Here is a 21,067-nt window from a genome sequence, read left to right on the forward strand (position 1 = left end):
CTATGTGCAGTAAAGTTGTCTCTTGAAATCAATCATTTCAAGTTATCCAGGCAAATGGCATGTTAAGTGAAATGAATACAATTTTTAACCCTGAGTTCCCTTAACTTTGCATCTCAAATACCCATTCACCTGGTTGCTTATTATAATTCCACGGTCTATTTGAGAAAGTGGGGATTGTGCTGACGTTGGGGTGCCGTGGCTCCCGTCCGCACCCTAATAAGCAACTAGGTGAGGAAGTATATATCATCTTTATTTCAAAAGATAAGATTATTATTTTTTAAATATTTATTTCTTTCATTCTCTAATATATCACTTTAATTATAAAAAAAGTACTCATTTAAAAAATAAGTCACACTCTTGTTCTCTTCCATTTTCAAAAAGAAATTTTCAAAATATACCCTTTAGATTCTTCCTACTTCCAACATTTCTCTCTCTATCTCTCTCCACTTATTACCCTTACTATTTTTCAAAAAAAATTTCAAAACACAAACCAAACAAAGTATAGTGGAACTGGAACACACAAGAATTTTTTCAAAACCTTGATAATTTTACTTCCAAATACAAATATTTTTTTGCCACATCCCACCGTCCTCCACACTAAATAATTTTACATTTGGCTCTTTATTTGTGAAATTCCTGCGTACGCCAACAATTGGAAAATCTCACCCCCAATCGACCCTCACCAGTTTCTCCCCAACCAAATCTAAGTTTCAACCTTACTTCACTGTGCTAAGAATAATCCGTGCAACATATTGGCATACATTTTTACAGTACTCGATCACACACACAAGAGAGAGAGAGAGAGAGAGAGAGAGAGAGAGAGAGAGGAACTTTACCTGGAGAATCACAGAAGGAGATGATTGGCGCAGATGTATAGAGACTAGCAAGAGGACATTATTGATGGGTGCTGAAAAACACCAATCTATTTTTTAGGAAAAAAGAGAAAGAAAGCAAGAAAGACCGAGACTTTGCCCGACACGAGTGGTCCGAAATGGAATACACCTCACAACGGAGAAATCTTTTACTGTATTACTAGTCGTAGTACTATAGTAATAGCACTACTGTATAGGGGGTGTTTGGTTACCACATTTTCAACTTCTCATTTTTTATTTTTAACATTTTGGTTGTTTGGTAGCCCATTTTGGAAATGTCTTTTGGAGAATGTGTTTTCAGTTTTTGGTTCTCATTATGGCTTTTTAGATTTTCTTTGTTTGGCACCAACTTTTGAAAATGAGTTTTGCCAAAATAGATTCACTGATTTTCCTTAACCAGGGCAAAAGCGAGAAGTAGGGGGAAAGGTACTTTTTGCATTAATGGATTTTCCCATTTTAGGTAAAATGACCAAATTACCCTCATTGATTTTAACAAAATACAAGTTTACCCACCCTAAAGGTTAATTTACCTTACCGTAGGGTTTTTTTTTTTATAAATAATTTGGTTTTAGGGCTCTTTTAGGGTGCTCATTGAAAGGTTTTAGAACAAAAAATTATTATGATCATTTAGGATAAAATGATAGAAAAAATAAATTCTTTGCATCCGTTCAAACGGATTAAAATTGGAGTAATTAATTTTTTAATCATATTTTTTAATATATATAAAGGGTGTAAAAAGTTGTGTGTGCTGATATATTTAAAAAACGAAAAAAAAAAATAATCATACGTCTTTTAATACAGTAATAAGAACCAAGGGCAATATGGTAAAAAATCAACCCATAATTCATTTTGATCATTTATCTCCCAAACACTACTCCTCTTCTAAAATGCATTCTGTACATATCATCCAAATACTCACCAGGATTCAAAATACATTTTAACCATAATCCAATCAAAAAGCAAAAAATGAGAAGCCAAAAAGTAAGTTTCCAAACACTTTACCAAATTCAAAATACATTCTGACTAAAAAGCCAAAAAGCCGAAAAACCAAAAATAAAAAGCCAAAAAGTAGGCTCATAGTGTAGTAATACTTTTGGATCAGGAAATTTATAGAAATGGTCCTTCTAGTTTTATCCGAGTCTCATTTTCGTTCTTCAAGTATCAATTGCAACTTTTGACCTTCAAGTTTGATTTTTGTACCAAATCGGTCCAATTAAAAACTTCTATTAGACAAACTAGACAAAAAAAATTAGATTGATCGCAGTTTGGATGTTGTAGTTCATACCAAGTTGGTCCAATTGATAATGTCTGCCCTCAATCTGATTTTTTCCGTCCAATTTGGCTGACAAATGTTATCAATTGGACCAACTTGGTACGAAAACCAAACTTGAAGGTCAAAAGAGTTGTAATTGATACTTGAAGGACGAAAATGAGACTCGGATGAAACTATAAGGACCATTTCTATAAATTTTCCTTTTGGATACTTCGGAAAGTATAGGAGACAGGAGCAGTTTTTATTGATTATGATTACGGTGGCGTTCCTTTTTTTTTAAAATTTTATTTTTTTATAAAGAAGATAATTTTAAATTTAAATATAATAAAATTTAAAAATAATTTTTTAATTTTTTTGCATTTTTTAAAAAATCTTAATGAAATCTATCAAATAAGATCCATATTAGTTAAAAAATTATTTGCGTAAATACATGATTTTTGAGTTTGAAATTACCTTCATTTTCTAAAAGTTCATTTTTAAAGAAACCGAAACCACCCCTACACCTCACAAAGTAGAAGTCCGAAATGGAATGTACTTTTCTAGGCTGTGTTCACATGAATGTATGGTGGATGTGGGACTCGGATTCTGTCCATTTTCTCCGGATCAGTTTGGTCCATTTGGACGGCTCGAATTTAAAGTGAGTGTTTTTAATTTTTTTAAAAACAACCCTTTAAATTTGAGCCGGTTCAAAACACTTTTAGACGGCTTGGATGCACCAAATGAATTGAACTGGTCCGAGAAAAATGGACAGGATTCGGCTCTGTGGATGAGAGCATCCACATTTGACTCTTGGAAGGTTTTGTGGGTTATAGAACAAAAAGACCCGTTTGCTTTGAGATTTTGGATTTGAATTTATAGATAATGAGTATAGAGATAAATAGACTCTTGGAATGTTTTGTGGGTTATATGACAAAAAGACCCCTTTTGAGATTTTGAATTTGGATTTATCTGTAATGAGTGTAGAGAGAAATAGAGTATTGATTGAAGAAAGATAGATAAAAAAATAAGAGTTATAATTGAAGAGAAATAGAATAATGATTAGAATTCAAAATCTAAAATCCTTAACCGAACAAGCTGCAAAATGTGGGCCCTAAAAGTTACGGGAAAACTATGGTACACAGGGTATATTATATGTCTAAATTATGATAATTTGTGATTTCATCATGTTGATTTTTGATTTTCTAACGCATATTTATGATGCTAGTTATGACTTTTACTTTAAAATTTACTTGTTGAACACGTCATTGGCAGGTTATCCATAAGAAAAATGAAATTGGCACTCCAAAAAATGTTGCAGGCACTTCAAAATCAGTGTAATTCCAAAGTCACTTTTCTTTATTTTTTGGAGTGCCTCCATCAATTTTTGGAGTGCCAATATCATTTTCCATCCATAATTAAAAAAATATTGTTATTATGTAACCATAATTATTCGTACCAGAATCCAAAATACTTGTACCCCATCCAAATATATGCATACAATATCAAACATTAAATAATGCTATCCATAAATGTTATAACAACACCATAAATTGGCATTATCTTACTACAATGAATTGTACCAAAAATTCTTCGACTCGTATGATATTCCGTAACAAAATCAAAATATGTTGTACCAGAATCAACAATTGTTATACTCAAGCCAAAAATATTTTTAAAATACCGCAAATTATATAAAATAACCACAATTATTATGACAATACATAAATTGTCATTTTTTTTTTACCACAACGTGCGTGTCGTATCAAAAGAAAACATATGTAAATATTACAAATTATATAAGAAACCACAATTGTTATGACAATACTATAAATTGACTTTTTTTTTACTACAATGTGTCATACCAAAGAAAATTGATTAAGATATTCTATAATAAGACCAAAATATGTCGTACCATGAACAACAATAGTTATATCCAAGCAAAATACATGTCTAAAATACCATAAATTCAGTAATATAACCAAAGTTGTTATGACAACACCAAAAATTGACGTTTTCATACTCCCAATGTGTCGTATAAAAAAATTCAATCAGAATGTTCAGTTAACGATAGTTATAATCGGCAAAATACCATACCATAACTAAATGTCGTTAATAAGTATATTTTTAGAATGATCGATCATAACTGTTAGAATATCAAGTCATACGATATTCAGCGTTGTCGCCAAAATTAGATATCATCAGATATCGACAACCGCGTAATCGAAAAATATTTAATGTATCCAGATACATTAAAGTCTAACAATGCACCACCCGAGCCCCATCTAAGGCATTTTTTTTTTCTGATCGGAACCGTCTATCTTTTATATAATATGAATAGATCAAATGTACCAAGAATGAAGTTGATCGCTTATCATTAGACCCTTAATCAGACAAAAAAATCCTTTTACTATTGAATTCGGGTGCCGATGAAAGGGCTTTCTAAACCCTATCGAGCCAAAAAATTACGTAGATTATTTTATCAATAAATATAACGAAATCAATGATTTTGATCGTCGTTATTGTGTCGCGGTTGCAAGTTAACCGTACGTTCAGTTTCAACATAGAAATTTGTTTCATATCAAATATATTGAATGTACAATTCTAAATGTTTTTTTGGTAAGACACGTTATGATAAAAAATGCCAATCTTTTGTGTTGTCATAACAATTCTGATTATGTTATATAATTTGTAGTATTATACAAATGAGGGAGAGGGAGAGAGAGGCAAGGAGGAGAGAACAACCCTTTACATGCTAAGTCATTTTTTTATTTTATTAATTGATTTAATAAATGAGTGGTCCAGATTATTCACTTTTAAATCCAAGGGTTTAAAATCATGGTGCATACGGTACAATAAGGGTGTGTACCATAGGACTACCCAAAGTTACGTACTCTGTATTTTTTAAAGAGTTGTTAGGGACGGAGTGTAAAAGAGGTACATTTGGCATTTTTAGGATTTTTTTCAGTGTCGGTTAAAATGAAAACGAGACCCACTACAAATCTTTTATAGGGATGACAATGGGGCGGATCGGGTCAGATTTAGCATCCCCCAAACCCACCCTGTTCTATATCGGATCGGAGTCGAAGCGGGAGAAATCGAGGAGGTGTCGGGGTCGGGGGAAAATCGGGTCCCCATTCCACATAATAATTTGACTAGTTTTGTTCTTTTTAGAGTACTTTGATAAAAAACAAGATATTGATGATTGATGAGAGTTGAAAAAAAATAGAAATAAAAAAAACAAAGACATAAATTAGTGTTTTATTAATTGGTATATTGCTCTTATTATATCAAAACAATGAAATTTATTTAGACATATACATACAAAAATATAAATATCTATTATCAGGTTCGGATCGGGTTAAACGGGGCGAGGGAAGCAAATACCATACTCGCCCCGTTTGTCTATCGGATCGGGGAATACCCGCTCGGATCGGGGCGGGGAGGTGGGCGGGGACGGATCGGAGGTAATTGCCATCCCATTCTTTAACTCTCCTCTCTCTCTCTCTCTCTCTCTCCCTTGCGGCTTCCAGTAGACTGCATACCTATGACACCAAAGATGATGGGTTAACAGTGGCGAGTCCAGAAATTTTATACAGAGAGCACCTTTGAAGCATAATTTTAAAAATACTTCTTAATAAAGATACTAATAAAATTTAAAAAAAATAATGAAACATTAGTGTTTATGTATTTGTACTTATTATATATTTAGTTGTGTAATAGCCACAAAGGTGCTTGTGTCTTGTGGTACATATAAGTCTTTATTGGGCATGGATCAACTCTTAACAGAAAGTTTAAAAGAATTTTTTGTTTTTAAACAATGTAAGCATCATCAAATAAAAACGAAAGTCGAGCAAACACTGGAGGGGATTGAGCCCGAGCTACTCGCGTTGAGGCCCAAGCATTTACCGCTGATACAAGACACCATACTGTGTTTTGTGTAATTTAATAAAACAATTCTGACAATTTCAAGAGGGTTTGTGCCTTAGCTGAATCAGCCCTTGGGCTTAACCCACCATGTGACCAAATGAGGGGAGAAAACGTTTTATTTTCTGGTCATTTGACCCCCAACCACCCTTAAAGTGACCGACTGTGGATGCTCTAAGGGCGCTGGGCACCACGTAGCGCTATTCCTGGTCCACCAAATAATTTTTTGTCGGATATGGGACCACCTCAACATGGAAAAGTCTGTCCTCAATGCAAGTAATTAGTTAGCACTCTGAGAGTACCGGCACGTTTCAAAGTTACTTATTTGAGATACATGCTAGGGGTGCTTGGCAGCCTGTTTTTTGCATTTGCATTTTTAGCTTTTCAAATTTTGAGCGTTTGAAAGACTTTATTCAAAACACATTCTTTGAAAAATGAGAGTTTTGGTTTTTGGATACTGGGCGGAGAAGCCAAAAGTAGGGTTGGAGCAACTTTTTCACTTTTTCACTTTTACAACTATTTTTAGTTATATAAAGATATACTCCTATATTATTCTACCCAAATCTTCCAAACACTTTTCTCGTTGGAAAATGAATTCTAGCGCATGTCTCCAAATACACTCTACCAAATTCGTAACGCATTCTGGTCATAATCCAAAAAATAAAAATTACAAAAAGTAAAGATTTGTGATTTTTACACTCTTTTTTGCCTTTTAGTGTAAAAAAACCCTCCGAAACACCCCTAAAAAGCTTTTTCCATTTTTACTTTGCTTATTTGGAACAACAAAGTCTACAAACACAAACAACCATACAAAAACTTACACCGACATTTACAAAGACATGTGGGGCCCAGACACATTACATGCTTTCAGTGTGTGTGTGTGGATCTTACATCTTTGTTAGCATGTATGAGTGTTTCGATCTGGCTTGTCGGCAGTCCTCTTATGGGGACTGCACTATGTAGCTGGCTGGATATTGGCTTGTACCAAGTTTATTTTCATGATCGGAATCGTTCATGTCATAGAGCTCGTCGAAAACTTTAACCATGTCAAGAATTATTTTAATTAGGCAATTAAACACTTGGTACAAGCCAGGTCCGAGTGTTTAATTGTGTTTTAGTTTGTTGTTCTAGACTTTTATTTTTTTTAGTATTTGGAAAAGCTAATTAAGTAGCACCTGACTTCACCCAGGGGCCTGAGCTGATGTGCATTCTCCTTCTTCCAAAAAAGGAACTCTGGATAATTATTAATTACCTGATTAAAAAAATAGAAAGGAACTCTAGAGAAGGTGCTGCAAAAGGAGTCGGCAATAAAATCTTTTTACTTCTACAATTTAAACACACACACACACACAAACAACCCCCCACCCCCCAAAAAAAAAAAAAAAACTCTTTTTACTACATTATTCTCCGGAAAAAAAAAAAATTCATTAGAGTATCTTCAACCCATCTCTAAAAATCCAAAATGAAAAATGGATGTGACATATTAGAGGGAGTTTTTGTAATTTATTTTTATTTTTTACACTTTATAAGAAAATTTAGGAGGAACCCATCTTACTTTTTAGATATTTGGGTATCTAAATTGCCTTTGGTTCTCCAAATATGAAAATTTTACTCTCATTTTAGAGACAAAATCTCTAAAAAGTACAATGGCACCCTCATAAATTCTCCCATAAAGTACAAAAATTAAAAATAAATTACAAAATATTCCTTTAATATGTCACATCCATTTCCCATTTTGGACTTATAGAGATGGGTTAGAGAACACTCTTAGATAGTAGATGGTGTTGGGTGAAGGAGTATTAGGGGGTGTTTCGGATGAATAGTAAAAAGAACTTTTAGAAAAAGAAAGTTTTTTAAGCTAAAAAATCATGTGTTCACGCAAATAATTTTTCTACCAATATGAATTTTATTTGATAGATCTTATCGAGATCCTTTAAATGGTGCAAAAAAAATTAAAAAAATATTTTTTATTTTCATTATATTTGAACTTGAAAAACCTTCTTTTTATTGTTGAGTTGGAACGGCATCTGAATCACACACTTACACTTATAATATATGAAACTTACAAGAGAATTGAACACACAAAATTACAATTTTGTATTTCACTCAATATGAAAAAAAAAACTACAAGGAGGAGGAAATTTTCTGTTTCTCTCTTTCTATCTCTCTGATTCTCTTCTACTCTACTTATGCTTTTACAAACGAATTACAATTCTATTTAAAGGCAGAACAATAAGAAAGAAAAAACAAGAATGAAATAATCTCTCATTTCTTACAAATCTCAAAATATATTACGGAAGCTTGAAAGTCTGCATTCACGTTTTTCTTCTCCTAAATCTTATCCTGATTTCTCTTCCACTTGCAAGCCTCCGAACGAAAAATCGAACACGTTTATTTTGTTGTTTTTCTCCAACTCAAGCTTATCTTTCAACAGATGGTACTGAGAGGTGGGTATAGGGAATGGGGATGATGGTGTTGAATCAGGATGATCAGCTTCGAACCCACAAGAGGAAATTTCCCTAAAACCCCACTACACATAACCCTCCCCTCACCCACCCACCCACCAACATGGAACTTGATTCGCAACAACACCGCAACACCACTTCCAGAGCCACAGCCACAGCCACGGCCTCCACATCTTCTACTACAACTGCTTTGACCTCTTCCGCTGTACAGCCGCAGCTCGTCGATGCGTCGCTGGCTGCCGTCAATCCGCTGAAGAGGTCACGGTCGACAGGGGATCTCCACGAGATGGTCGAGGGCATAGGGCGGCGGATCAGTATTCCGGCGGATTTCCAGATTCCCAGCATCCTGGTCCCAGATGGCGGCCGGGGAGGTGGACGAGACGGCGGTGAAAGTAAGAGACTTGATGAAACATAAAAATCTTGACCCTAAAACATGTTCAACTCCTTGCAGGGATGCGGCGGCAATGGTGAAATCTAATTTTTTTTCAGAAATGATAGAGGTACCGACCGGTTGAGGGATTTCGTACCGACGGCTGCTAGTGGGCCGTCTCCGGCCACCGGACGGCCGATCCGAACCGTCCAAAAATTCTAAAAAAAAAACCCGATGGGGCCTAAGCAAAAATCAATGGCATCCGAGGTGTGTAGGGTGCTTGATCCGAACACCTTTTTTCGTGTATATACCCGTATACACATATATACATGAAAAAGAGATGCTCGGATCAAGCACCCTACACACCTCGGATGCCATTGATTCCCGCGGCAGCCCCATCGGTTTTTTTTTATAAATTTTTGGACGGTTCGGATCGGCCGTTCGGTGACCGGAGACGGCCCGCCAGCGGCCGTCGGTACAAAATCCCTCCCCCTGTCGGTATATATTGCAAGACTCATTTTTTTTTATAAATGCATTACAATATGAATAGTCATCCACCCTAGAACAAATATTGAAGTAACATTCAATAAGTTTTTTAACTTCAATTGAATATTAAAAAATTGAAGAAAACTAATTTTTTTCTATGGGGTTTGAGAAATTTACACAGAACGTCAAACGATAAATAATTTTTTAATTTTTTAAAGGTCTCGACTCGAGGCATTTTAGAATACCAGTATATCACACGACCACTACTGTTGGTATTAGAGTCATGCATATGCATACCTTTAGGTTGTTTTAAGTTTTGTTTTCTTTCTTTTTTGTCTTGAATAGGGTACTTTGCAAAAAATAAAGTGTAGAGTTATTTTTTCCTTTAATTAGGTTTCATCTTTTATATTATTTCACTTTGGTCCATTAAATTTAGGTTTGGAATACTTGTTTGGGTCACCTTTCTTGAATTTTTTTTGAAGGATTAAGGACTAATATAGAGCAAAAAATAATTAAAAAAATTTAGCTGTGGCTTCTCAACTAGGCCCGGGAATAGGTGGGTCACGACTACGAAATTCACTCTGTACCTTACCAAGCGGACGTGTACTTCATTGGATGTCCCTGCGAACGACCGGAACGAGAAGGATGGTGGTACAATAGCGCATAGTTTTTTCAAGATCATTAGGGACTCCCCAATGAGATGGATGATGCGATTGGTCTATTTCATGAAGAGCCCGTAGCTAAAAGAAAGTCCTCACTTTTTCTTGAACAAGGGAAGGTTACATAGCCTCAGTTCTATCCTCTGCTTTAAGAGGCTCGTATGAAAAAGAAGTAAGTTAGGGATAAATTTTTTTTTTACATATAATAATTAAAAAATTGGTTTAGGATCCACTATAGAGAACTTGTAACCCAGTTAGTCCACTTTTAATGTTTGTAACCTCTCTAATCCACTAATATAGTTTAATTAGTAAAGCCTTAAGTTCACTTCTTTTAAAAAAGAAACTAAACAAAGATAAAAATGTTCTCCTATATAAGCTGTCATATAGAGAGAAATCTTAGACCAAAAATAAATCTGAAGCACAGCCTCTTCTTTCTTCTCCCCCCCGCCCCCCATCGGAAATTAGTCATTAGCTCATATGGTGAACTTAACAATCGGTATGATCTACATTCATAGATTTACTCCAGATTTGGAGTTGTTCACTCGTGGACCGTGGCTTGTTGTGGGCTTTTGCTTGCTCATATTGATGTGTAAACATTCTGGGCTCACTTTTTTCTTTTTGTTTTGTTGACAAGGGTGTTCGTTCCAACCACTGCACATCACTTGGAAAAATTACTCCATTGTTGCAACAGTTTCATTAGGATAATTTTTTCCTCCATCTCGATCTCCGTGATGGAATTAGAAAGGCTTTCGGACCCATTCGCTATTTGTTTATTCTTTTGTGTCATTTGTTTACGTTTGGGCTTCACTGTCCCAGGTGATTCGACTGGTTTTTCATTTCAAGGTTATATATTTCAGATCTATCTTCGTTTTTTATAACGTACAAAGAATAAATTGTGACATATAAAATTATATGTGCACTTTTGTTAATGTATTACCAAACATAAGGCAAGAACGCGGATCGTGACATATAAGTTTATATGTATACTTTTTCAACATGCAGAGAGCATATTTGGCATGATACAAAATTCGTATATACACATATAATATTATATGTGCTTGTGTTGGCAAAAAAATACGTTCTAGATATCAATAGATAACCTTATATGTGTCAGATCTATCTTCATTTTTTATAACGTACAGATGATAGATTGTGACATATAAGATTATATGTGCATTTTGTTGATGTAGTACCAAACATAAGACAAGAACGCAGATTGAGACAGATAACGGTATATGTTAAGGTGTGGCGAGTTCAATAAGGGAAAGACTCAAAACAGGTAAACAAAAAAAAAAGAGAAATTTTTGTAACTTTTATCACACATATAACGTTATATGTTAAGTGATGACGGGTTCAAGAAGGAAAGAGCTCAAAACAGGAATAAAAAAAAGAAAATAGAAATTTTTGTCACATAAATTGTTATATGTTGGTGTGGTAGTAGTGGAGGAGGTGGTGGTGGTGGGAAAAAAAGAAAAAAAGAAATTTTTTTGTCACACATGTAACATTATATGTTGGCGTGGTGGTGAGTGGTTGTGGTGGCGGAGGTGGTGGTTACATGATTGCAACAAGATCGAAAAAAATGAAAAAAATACATTTTTTGTGTTAGCCAAATAAGAACTTTGTTTCTTTTACATAGGGTAGTTTTGTCATTGAAATTATTAGTGGACTAGAGGGGTTAAGAACTTTAGAAGTGGATTAATAGGGTTAGAAACATGCAATAGTGGACCTCCAAAAAATTCTCTCTTAATTGCATTTTCTATAATTCTTGTCGCTAGTCCCTGGCTCCATCCTTTCTTGCAGTGAAACTTATGATCTCCGTATTCTCCACCATGTGCATAGACCGGACGACGTCATTAACGTTAAAACCATGGTCATCTGCAGATTGCCTCTCCTACAATACAATGATACACATATCGATTTATTTTATGTTTTCAGGCTTCCCATGGGGAGAAATATTCCTCTCCAACAGTGAGAGTACAATGGGCGCTGCCCCAAAACGACGTGTATCTAAAAGGAAGAGATTGGATTCCGAAGGTGACAAGATAACGGGCACTGCCCCAAAAGGACGTGTATTTACCCGGAATAGATTGGAGGAAACTCCTTTAGACCCTCAAGAATTAAAACGAGGATTAGAAGAATTGAACTATGTTCCGATGGAAGTTCATCAAACAATCTATCACCACTTTTCTATCCTCCACGTGCTAGATTTATCACATACCGAGATAAAGTCTTTGCCGCAATCTATTTCCAGGTTAGTAGCCCTCCAAAAATTGTTTCTGAGAGGCTGCGAGCTTCTAACGAAACTACCACCTGAAATTGGACAACTCACGAATCTTGAGGTGCTTGATCTTGAAGGGACAGAAATTCTCAGTCTACCAAAGGAGATTGCCAAACTAGTTAATTTGACGTGCTTGAAAGTGTCATTCTCCGGATATGCAAATCAGACAGTAATTCCAAGGAGAGTCTTGTCAAATCTGTCACGCTTGATCGAGTTAATCATCGATGTGACTCCATATGGAGGGTGGTGGGATGTTGAAGTAGAAGCTATTATAGATGATCTGTGTACCTTAAAAGAGTTGAGAACCTTGAAATTGTATTTACCCACTGCTGAACTATTGGAAGACCTCACATTGATATTTCCAAGTTTAGAAAACTTCAGGTTTACAGTTGGCCGTCACGAAGAGCAGTTCATTTCCCGTTTACCGCACGATGTTGAAGAGGAATTCAATAATTGGGAGAAACTAAAGAAAGGCTTGAAGTATGTAAATGGAAGTCACATACCAAATGAAATTACCGAGGTATTCAAACATGCCAATGCTTTTTTTCTACAGCGGCATTGGACCGCTAAGAGCCTATCTGAGTTTGGGCATGAAAACATGAATGAAGTGAAGTTTTTCTTGGTTATGGAATGTAATGAGTTTCGGGCCATCATTGATTCTCAACGGTTTTATTGGGGAAAAGATGGTAGGGTTGAATCTGAAGATTTCCAGGACTTTGACGAATCAATTGTACTTGGATCACTGGAGAAATTGATTATTCGCTACATGAAGAATATGGAGATCATTTGGAGAGGGCCAGTTGGGAAAGGGTCTCTGTCCAATCTGAAGTCCTTGGCTTTGCATACATGCCCCAATTTGACTACCCTTTTCACAGTTGACATGCTTATTAATCTCACAAACTTGGAAGAGCTTATAGTTGAAGACTGTCCAAAAATCGAAAGCCTTGTGAGGGTCAAAAGTTCCAGCTCAAAGTCAGGCCTTTTTCTCCCTAGCTTGAAGAAGATTTCACTTCTTGAGCTACCAGAATTGGTCAGCATCTCCAGTAGCCTATGCATTGCTCCGAAATTGGAAAGGATGGTCATCTTTTATTGCCCAAAGCTCAAAAAGCTTTCTGCCATGGAAGTTTCGAGTACAGATATGAAGGTAATAAAAGGAGAGAAGGAATGGTGGGATGCATTAACGTGGTATGAATCGGATTTGGGGACGAAACAAGAAGATTATTTGGCTGGTCTTTTTATCCCGTTGAGAAGAGATGGGGATCTGATGGCTCAATTAACAAATGACGAGATTGCCGCATATGATCAGGGCAAAGTTGGAAGCTACAAACGACTTGGTAATTTTTATTCGGTATTCTATTCGGTATTCATTGATTTTTTCCAAGACCAACCTTTCAATGGTCGTTGGCCTAAGAAGTTAGCATCCACCAAATTAAGGGTATCTTCAAATGCTTGTAGGGATGTGGGTGGTTTTGTTTCGGTGGGTTAATTGGAAAAATATTCCAATTATGTGTACTTCGAGGGCTGAATAATTTTTCACCCACAATCAATCCACACAATCTGAAAACCAATGTGTCCCGCTGAATTTTTAAACGGTTTAGAACTACTCATTGGCCGGGGGGGGCGGGCGGCGGGGTTTGGTGGGTGGGTTGGCGTTTTGAAAATTTATAACTTGACAGAAAAATAAGATAGCAGAAACGAGGGTAGACAATTAACAAGGTCATTTAAACAATACTCCGTAGCAACGAACAATTCTTTAGAACATTTAATGGCAATGCGCATTGTATTTTTAAACACAATATGTAGCAGGCTGGGTCTGGATGATGAATGTGTCAATGTTCCTCCCAAGTCCCAAGTGCGTTGAGGAACCAGGTGTAAAGGATTCTCCCCTCCCCTTTTATGACGGCAATCCAACTACCTCACCCACCTTTACGTGTGAAAACTTTATATCCATCTCAAAATCAATTGACAATGAGTGGAGAGGTTCCAAATGTTATTAAGTGATGTGAGACTATGTTTCCTTGACAAGTCTTGAAGGCTGGTTTGTTGCTTCTTTGTATGTTGGGATTTGGGAGGGGTCCGGGACAAAATCGGGTCTCCCATTTGTGCCACGCGTCTGGAGTTCCTATGATCACGCTTATAGAAGAGTTGCTAATGCCTGGTCGCCCCCTCCTCCATCGCTTTACACAGAAAAGAATGAAGTAATTTCAGTTTTTAAAGATGTGCTAATATTATGAACAATACTACATTAAGATCACTCGATCAGAATGTACTACATAACTGCTCTTGAAAAACTTATGCATGTATATAAACACACACACACACAAATGGTGGTTGTGGTCCTCACACACCCTCTCTAGCTTTTCACCTAATTTGTTCCTCACAAAATTCCCATCCTCCCACCACCCTATATATCTAGCTGCCACACCACTTTTGTTGATTATTCACTTCTTTCATTTGATAATTGGAAGGTGGAAGTGGTGGTGGTGAATTGAAGCAGAAGGCCATGATCAAGGACAATGTGAAGAAGGGGGCCGCAGCACTTGGTGATGACGTGGACAGTAACGACGAGTTAGCTAATAATGCCTCCGAGGATGATGAGAAGAAGATAGGCAGCGGTGGCAGCGGAGGTGGTAGTGGTGGAAATGGAAAGAAAAGTCCTAATCGCAGTGGAGGAGGGGTTTCGATGAGCCAGGGGAAGAGTTGCATAACGGATCTGACTGATGCAAAGCAGCGCCGCAAACAGCGCCTCAAACAGCGCCGCAAACAGCGCCGCAAACGTCACAGGTTTGGTATCTCTATGTCCCTCTAGATCTCTCTAAAACCTTTTAATCCGTGTTCTTTTTGTTATGTGCTCGGGTTGGTCAATAAGTGTTTTGATAAGACTAATAGTCTAGTAGTAGAAGGGAAGATAATCTCCTACTATATAGGATCGTATTGAATTAATAGTGATCGGGCTAATAATACCACACACACCTTCTATGGTTTTTCACGCCCCTATTTTGTGAAATTTTATACCATCGCGGATGTTTAATTAGGTAAAAAAAAAAACCCAAATATTAGGTACGTGATCAACTCAAATATGTAAATTTGATTTATTGCTCATATCCGATCAAACAAACAGGTCGGAACTTGTGTTTTGTAGCAAGTGCAGTTTAATCAAATCCCATGGTATGGACTGTGATTTTGAACGTTAAGTATTGCTAGTGTTGACTTTGTAGGGTACTAGTACTCTTCATCTTTCATTTACAATTCACTCTATCATTTTAAGGAAACAAATATTGGGTACGTAACATATAACATCTCGGTTTAGGGGCTGTGACGAAAGGCAGCTATATAAATACGTGGTTTTCAATTGATTTAGGGTTTGTAAGATTGTTTTTTGTGAGTGAAAACTGATGCAAGGAAGCGTGTTGAAAAAGAAGAAATATACAATAAGGACAATCACGAACAAGTATAAACTAGAGGTTTTCCCTTTACGAACACACAATAATGAGAAAACTCTCAATTTTCATTAATCAAATCAAAACAACTTCTACCCCTGATGCTTACACAAATTATTTATACTAATAGAATTTCTAAACCTAACATAATTAAAAGCTAAAAAGGAAAATGAAGATAAGGAAACAAAAGTAATCCTAATTTTCCTTGACCAAGAAACCTATACAAAATAGGAATACTAGATCAAATCAAACTAGAAAAATTAAATACTTCTAAAAAATCTTGACTAAAATAATACATTCCTATTAAAATACTAATTTAAAAATAATAAAGGAAATTGATAATGCCAAAACCCCTTTTTTTCCTGCCAAAATCCTCTTTGTTCCCGCCAAAACTCAATGTGAACCTTTCATTGCATGACTTAATTGCCCTTCACTATACTACTTACTTTACAAAAATACCCCTTAAAATCCCATAAGTTTAATGCGTAGATCTTGAATTCTTTCCCAAACAAACCTAAACTTTTCAACAAAAAATTAGTTTCTGAATTTCTGCTTCAAAACCTTGAATTGTTTCTAAAAAAAAAAAAAAAGACAGAAAAAGATGAAGAAAGATGTTTTGAATTTTGCAAAAAAATAAATAAAGAAACTTGCCTTCAACCATAGGCATACCCTTTCTTAAAATTGATGGAGTCCTCTCTCTCATAAACTAATTTTTTGTCCCCATAAAAAAAATTAATGTGCAGCTCACAGAAACAGATCTTCCTCGCCGATTTCTTTTAATTAAGATTTGGAAATTATTTACTAATTTGATTAGTTTGATGTAAATTGAAATTCCTAATTATCCTCAGTGACCGCGAGACTTTGATGGAACCTGTTAAGGGTTGCAATTTTTCACAACTGTTTCAATCGGTTGCATTGGCGTAATATAGTTACTGTCGGGAAATAGTTATATTAAAAACCTTTCAAGTTTTGGAAAAATATAGATAATATATTTGTGGGATTTTCCTGTGTTTTTGGTGTTCAAGTAGTACGCTGATTATATATCCTTGTGTTTTTGAATTGATCGTGGACAGTAACGACGTGTTAGCTAATAAGGCCTTTGACGATGATGAGAAGAAGATAGGCGGCAGTGGCAGTGGCAGTGATGACATGGACAGTAACGACGAGGTATCTAGTAAGGCCTCTGAGGATTCTAATTGCAGTGGAGGAGGGTTTTCGATGAGCCAGGTGGAGAGTTGCACGAGGTATCTGACTGATGCAAAGCAGTACCATAGGCGGCGCAAGGTTGGTGAGAGCAGCCAACGTCACAGGTTTGGTACCATAGCCATCCTTGTGTTTTCGAATTGATCGTTACGGCCATAGGAGCCCATATCTTTTGTCTTTGTTCTTTGGTATATACATAATACATGGTAAGAGGTCATAGAATATCTGATTGCATTTGTATGTTTGTTGATAAACTACTATCAGATTCCCGTGTGCAAGCATACATGTATTGACTCATGCGTGTTGATTCTCTGTTTTATGATGTGTTGGCTTGATCCACTTAGTTGAGAATCTTTAGTTGCTTCTCCATGAACATTATTTCAAGAGGCATTTTTGTAAAGTAAGTGGTGTAGTGGAATGCCAAAACCCTTTTTGACTCATGCATGTTGATTCTCTGTTTTATGATGTGTTGGCTTGATCCACTTAGTTGAGAATCTTTAGTTGCTTCTCTTAGCAGAGCCGAAATGAGGTAAGGTTGAACGCAAAGCATGATCTTTGCTAGATATGAAGAAGCTGAATGAAGAAGTAGTGGGGCTAGACTGAAACTTGTCTTGTCTTCAAGCCCAAGGTGAAAGGCGAATGCCGAACATTATTTCAAGGGGCATTTTTTGTAAAGTAAGTGGTGTAGTGGAGGGTGATTAAGTCTTGCAATAAAAGGTACACCTTGAGTTTTGGCAGGAACAAAAAGGGTTTTGGAATGAACAAAAAGGGTTTTGACATTATCAACTCCCATAATAAAATAAAATTCTTAGATTTCTAGAATAATTAAAATGTCAGAAAAATAGAGACACATTCGAGAGGAGATTGGAGCTTATAATTCTTATTGATTATAGTGGATTAATTCATGTCTTCCCCTCTTATAGTAGATTCATAAATTTCTTGTGTTATTTTTTGATTGTTTCTTGCTTGCCTTGCATTCATCTTTATTGTTCGCGTTGTAGATCGATTGTGCTTGTTAAAATCATTGTGTCTTCCGCGTATCGCCCAACAATTAGTCATATAATGAAGCCCCAAACGCCCTAAAAAACCAAACGGAAGTGTCGAAAGGAGATTGGTTGTTTAATTGGCAAGATAAACATGTTAAGGGCAATTCCTGCTGCTGCTACTGCATTTTGTACAAACTTTATACCACTTTAACTATCCCTTAGGCCTTAATTATGGTAGATCCGGTCACACAATTATCTGTCATTTTTCTTCTTTCTCGGGCTTCCCTCTTCTAGTACGAAAGTCAATGAGAAGAGTAGTGTCCAGGCCAGCTTGCGCGTACCTCGGACTAATCTCTACAGCCCTCCTACAGCCGTTTCACACGCTTACGCGTGGAGGTGAGGTGGCTCCAAGAGTTGTTGGCAAAGAGAATCGAACCTGAAATCGAGCAAACACCTAAGTGACCATTTAGCCAACCCCTTGGGGTTGAGAAACAGTGTTTTTGTTAATTAATATTCTTTCTTTTTCCTCTAATTTTTGGGTTCTCCTTTTGAACAATTGTGATGATAAATATTCCATGAGCTATCGGAATTCGATGATTCCAAAAGAAACTGCCGCCGGCGGTTGGCCGGGCACAACGAACGCCAACGCAGAAGGACGAACACAGCGGACCCAACCGGAGAAAGCTCGAACTGGAGAGGGACAGCTGGCGGTACTCAATTGATGGAAATTGGGTGTGGTGGGCAGGTTCATGACAGGGGAAGGATCCAGGTTTCCATAGGCCAAGAAAATGGCAATGGCAGTTGTACATATCAGTAGTGAAGCTGTTCTGCCTGTTACAGTTGTGCTTCTAGTTGATATTTGAGGACTGGTACGATACATGAAAAGGAACCATGAAACTGTAATCAAAATGGTCCAAATTCACATCACAATGACCATGGACCATTGATTTACAATTTCATGGGTGGGCAGTTACATAGATCCTTTTCATGTATCCTAACATTTTCCTTATATATTCATAGCTTAATGTTTTTTTTTTTTGGATTGAGCATATGTATCTTGTTTTTGCATTGATATGTATTTGGGGCTATACTTCTCCAAATCATCTTATTTGATGCATGTCCTGTTTGCCTTGGCTTTGTAGCATGTTTTGTTTTGGTTGAACCCTTTTGGACTGTAATAAATGGGTTGCGATTTTGCAGGAGGGGTGGCAAATTGAACTAAAACCTATTAATAAATCTACTACCCACTAATAAATAGATCCAACCCAACTCATTTATTAGTTGGGTTAAAATGAGTCCCAACCCATCTAACTTATTTATCAATTGGGTTTCAATTGGGTCAACTTAAATAACCAAACAAGTCATGAATGTAACCCACCAAAATTTGATTGTTTATTTTCTCTTATGATATGATCAGGAAATCGAGGGTGAAGAGGGTAGTCAGAGTCCCGGCTGTAGGCATGAAGATGGCCGACATACCACCGGATGATTTCACCTGGAGAAAATACGGTCTGATGCAGTTCAAAGGCTCACCCCATCCAAGGTAAAAATTAATCCCCTGATTTGCTGCATCTTAACTTCCCGTAAATCTCTCCTTATTGAATTGAAATCTGATGATCTGAACGGTACATATTCCCTCAGGAGTTATTTCAAGTGCAGCAGCGTAAGGGGCTGCCCCGCGCGCAAAAAAGTGGAGAGAGCACTCGACGATCCAGCAATGGTGATCCTCACCTACGAGGGAGAACACAACCATACCCCGCCCGTCACGCAGGCAACTGCAGCCCTCGCCCCCGAATCCAATGTTTTAAAAATCGGACCGGTTGGTGAACCGAAAAAGTGACTTGAGCGAACGGTCACCGGTTCAACCGCGGGTGAACCGGAGTTGAACTGTCGCGTTGTTTATGCAATGACATATACATACATAGGTAAACATTACACATCATTCTAATGTATTTGTTTTCATTGTTGTTCTTTATTTAAGTGAACACCCGCACCGGGCCGCACGGTATATTTGAAACTTCAAATGCAATATGTCATATTGTCAAGCATAAGATCACATTTTTAATTTAGATGTGATTTTCCAAGTTCCCTGGTTGATCTTTCAAAAATTGAGAAAGAATGAAATGTACTGTTTAATCGATGGGTTGGCAAAGCAGTAAATGCTCCCCAGCCTTGACCCACGGGTTCAAAATTTTTTTCTTTTTCACGGTTCGGGTTACAAAAACTGGAGCAATTTACTGGTTTGCTGGTTCAACCGGAATTCTGAGGCGCTTTTACACAACTCCAGTTTTAAAACATTGCTCGAATCTTCATAACCATGTTTCTAACCCTCATCGTGTGATCGTCATTTTTCATATCATCCGACGGTTGGAAATCGAGATCGGAGAAGTCGAAAAGAAACAAACCTAATAATCATCGAGAGTGGGGTCCATTTGTGTCTGTTTTTTTCTCTCTTGTCCGTTAAAAAACTTTTGTTTATTCCGTTTATAAAATTTTAATATATACTTTATGTAATTGGATTAATGGGCAGGGCGGGTTTCATTAATTGATTTTAAATAAATGAGTTGAGTTGGATATGGATAATTAGTCTCATAACTAACGGGTTATAAATGAGTTAATAATCCATTAAAGATCCAACCCACTTGCAACTTACCCAATTTGCCCAAATCCTACTCATTTGATAACGGGATGAAATCATCTTAACTGACGTCAAGTTGGTGCATGATAGACACGTAAATGTTCACATACGCGCCCTCTAAATTATCCTTGCTAACTTTATTTATATGTTATTACTTGGAGATTTATGCTTTTGTTTTTGTTGTAGGTATTTGGAGAGTTTGATACAAAAAGTGCAAAGTTAAAATATTAAACGATGTCCGAAGGTCCGAATTGCAATACGAAGTCAGGAGTTGCACTAGACTTAACCGAAGTTAATGGGCCAAGGAATTGGACTTTCAAATAAGAAATTGGACTTGCACTGCTTTGACTGAGGATGGGCCCATGATGTTTTAATATACTCCAGCTTATTAGGGCTTTTTGAAGTCAAAATAAAGGGGATGGCAGCAGTACATATAAAAAGGGAGATTACAAGTCGGCTACAGGGGTTATTAGAGGAGACGAAAAGGAAGAGAA

General features: G+C 36.7%; 2 protein-coding genes across 6 annotated transcripts in view; one reads left to right on the top strand and one right to left on the bottom strand.

Moving 5' to 3' along the window:
* Positions 1-21,067, bottom strand: part of LOC131306372 (probable disease resistance protein At4g27220) — an 86,974-nt gene that overhangs the window by 5,884 nt on the left and 60,023 nt on the right. The window contains exon 1 of one of the 4 annotated variants that reach the window (XM_058332573.1): positions 837-994. The exons of 2 other annotated variants lie outside the window; for them this stretch is intronic. The gene's annotated coding sequence lies outside the window, so the exon portion shown is untranslated. Of the gene's footprint in view, positions 1-836; positions 995-21,067 lie in introns of those variants that run through there. One more of the 4 variants, XM_058332576.1, reaches the window with a different exon arrangement.
* Positions 8,492-19,980, top strand: LOC131306374 (disease resistance protein At4g27190-like). Of its 2 annotated transcripts, XM_058332579.1 has the most exons (6): positions 8,492-8,905; positions 11,964-13,640; positions 14,775-15,090; positions 16,820-17,056; positions 19,353-19,478; positions 19,577-19,980. In XM_058332579.1, the coding sequence occupies exons 1-6, from the start codon at positions 8,617-8,619 to the stop codon at positions 19,773-19,775; spliced, it is 2,844 nt and encodes a 947-aa protein (XP_058188562.1). In that variant the 5' UTR covers positions 8,492-8,616; the 3' UTR covers positions 19,776-19,980. The 2 variants fall into 2 exon arrangements, with proteins under 2 accessions (XP_058188562.1, XP_058188563.1); XM_058332580.1 differs by lacking the exon at positions 16,820-17,056 and having other exon boundaries at positions 8,493-8,905.

Source organism: Rhododendron vialii, chromosome 11a (genome assembly GCF_030253575.1).
Source record: "Rhododendron vialii isolate Sample 1 chromosome 11a, ASM3025357v1".
Taxonomy (NCBI): Eukaryota; Viridiplantae; Streptophyta; class Magnoliopsida; order Ericales; family Ericaceae; genus Rhododendron; species Rhododendron vialii.

Coding starts and splice junctions, on each gene's coding strand:
- LOC131306374 (XM_058332579.1), top strand. CDS start 8,617: ATGGAACTTGATTCGCAACAACACCGCAACACCACTTCCAGAGCCACA. Junction 8,906..11,963: donor TGGACGAGACGGCGGTGAAA/GTAAGAGACTTG, acceptor TTATGTTTTCAG/GCTTCCCATGGGGAGAAATA. Junction 15,091..16,819: donor CAGCGCCGCAAACGTCACAG/GTTTGGTATCTC, acceptor GATCGTGGACAG/TAACGACGTGTTAGCTAATA.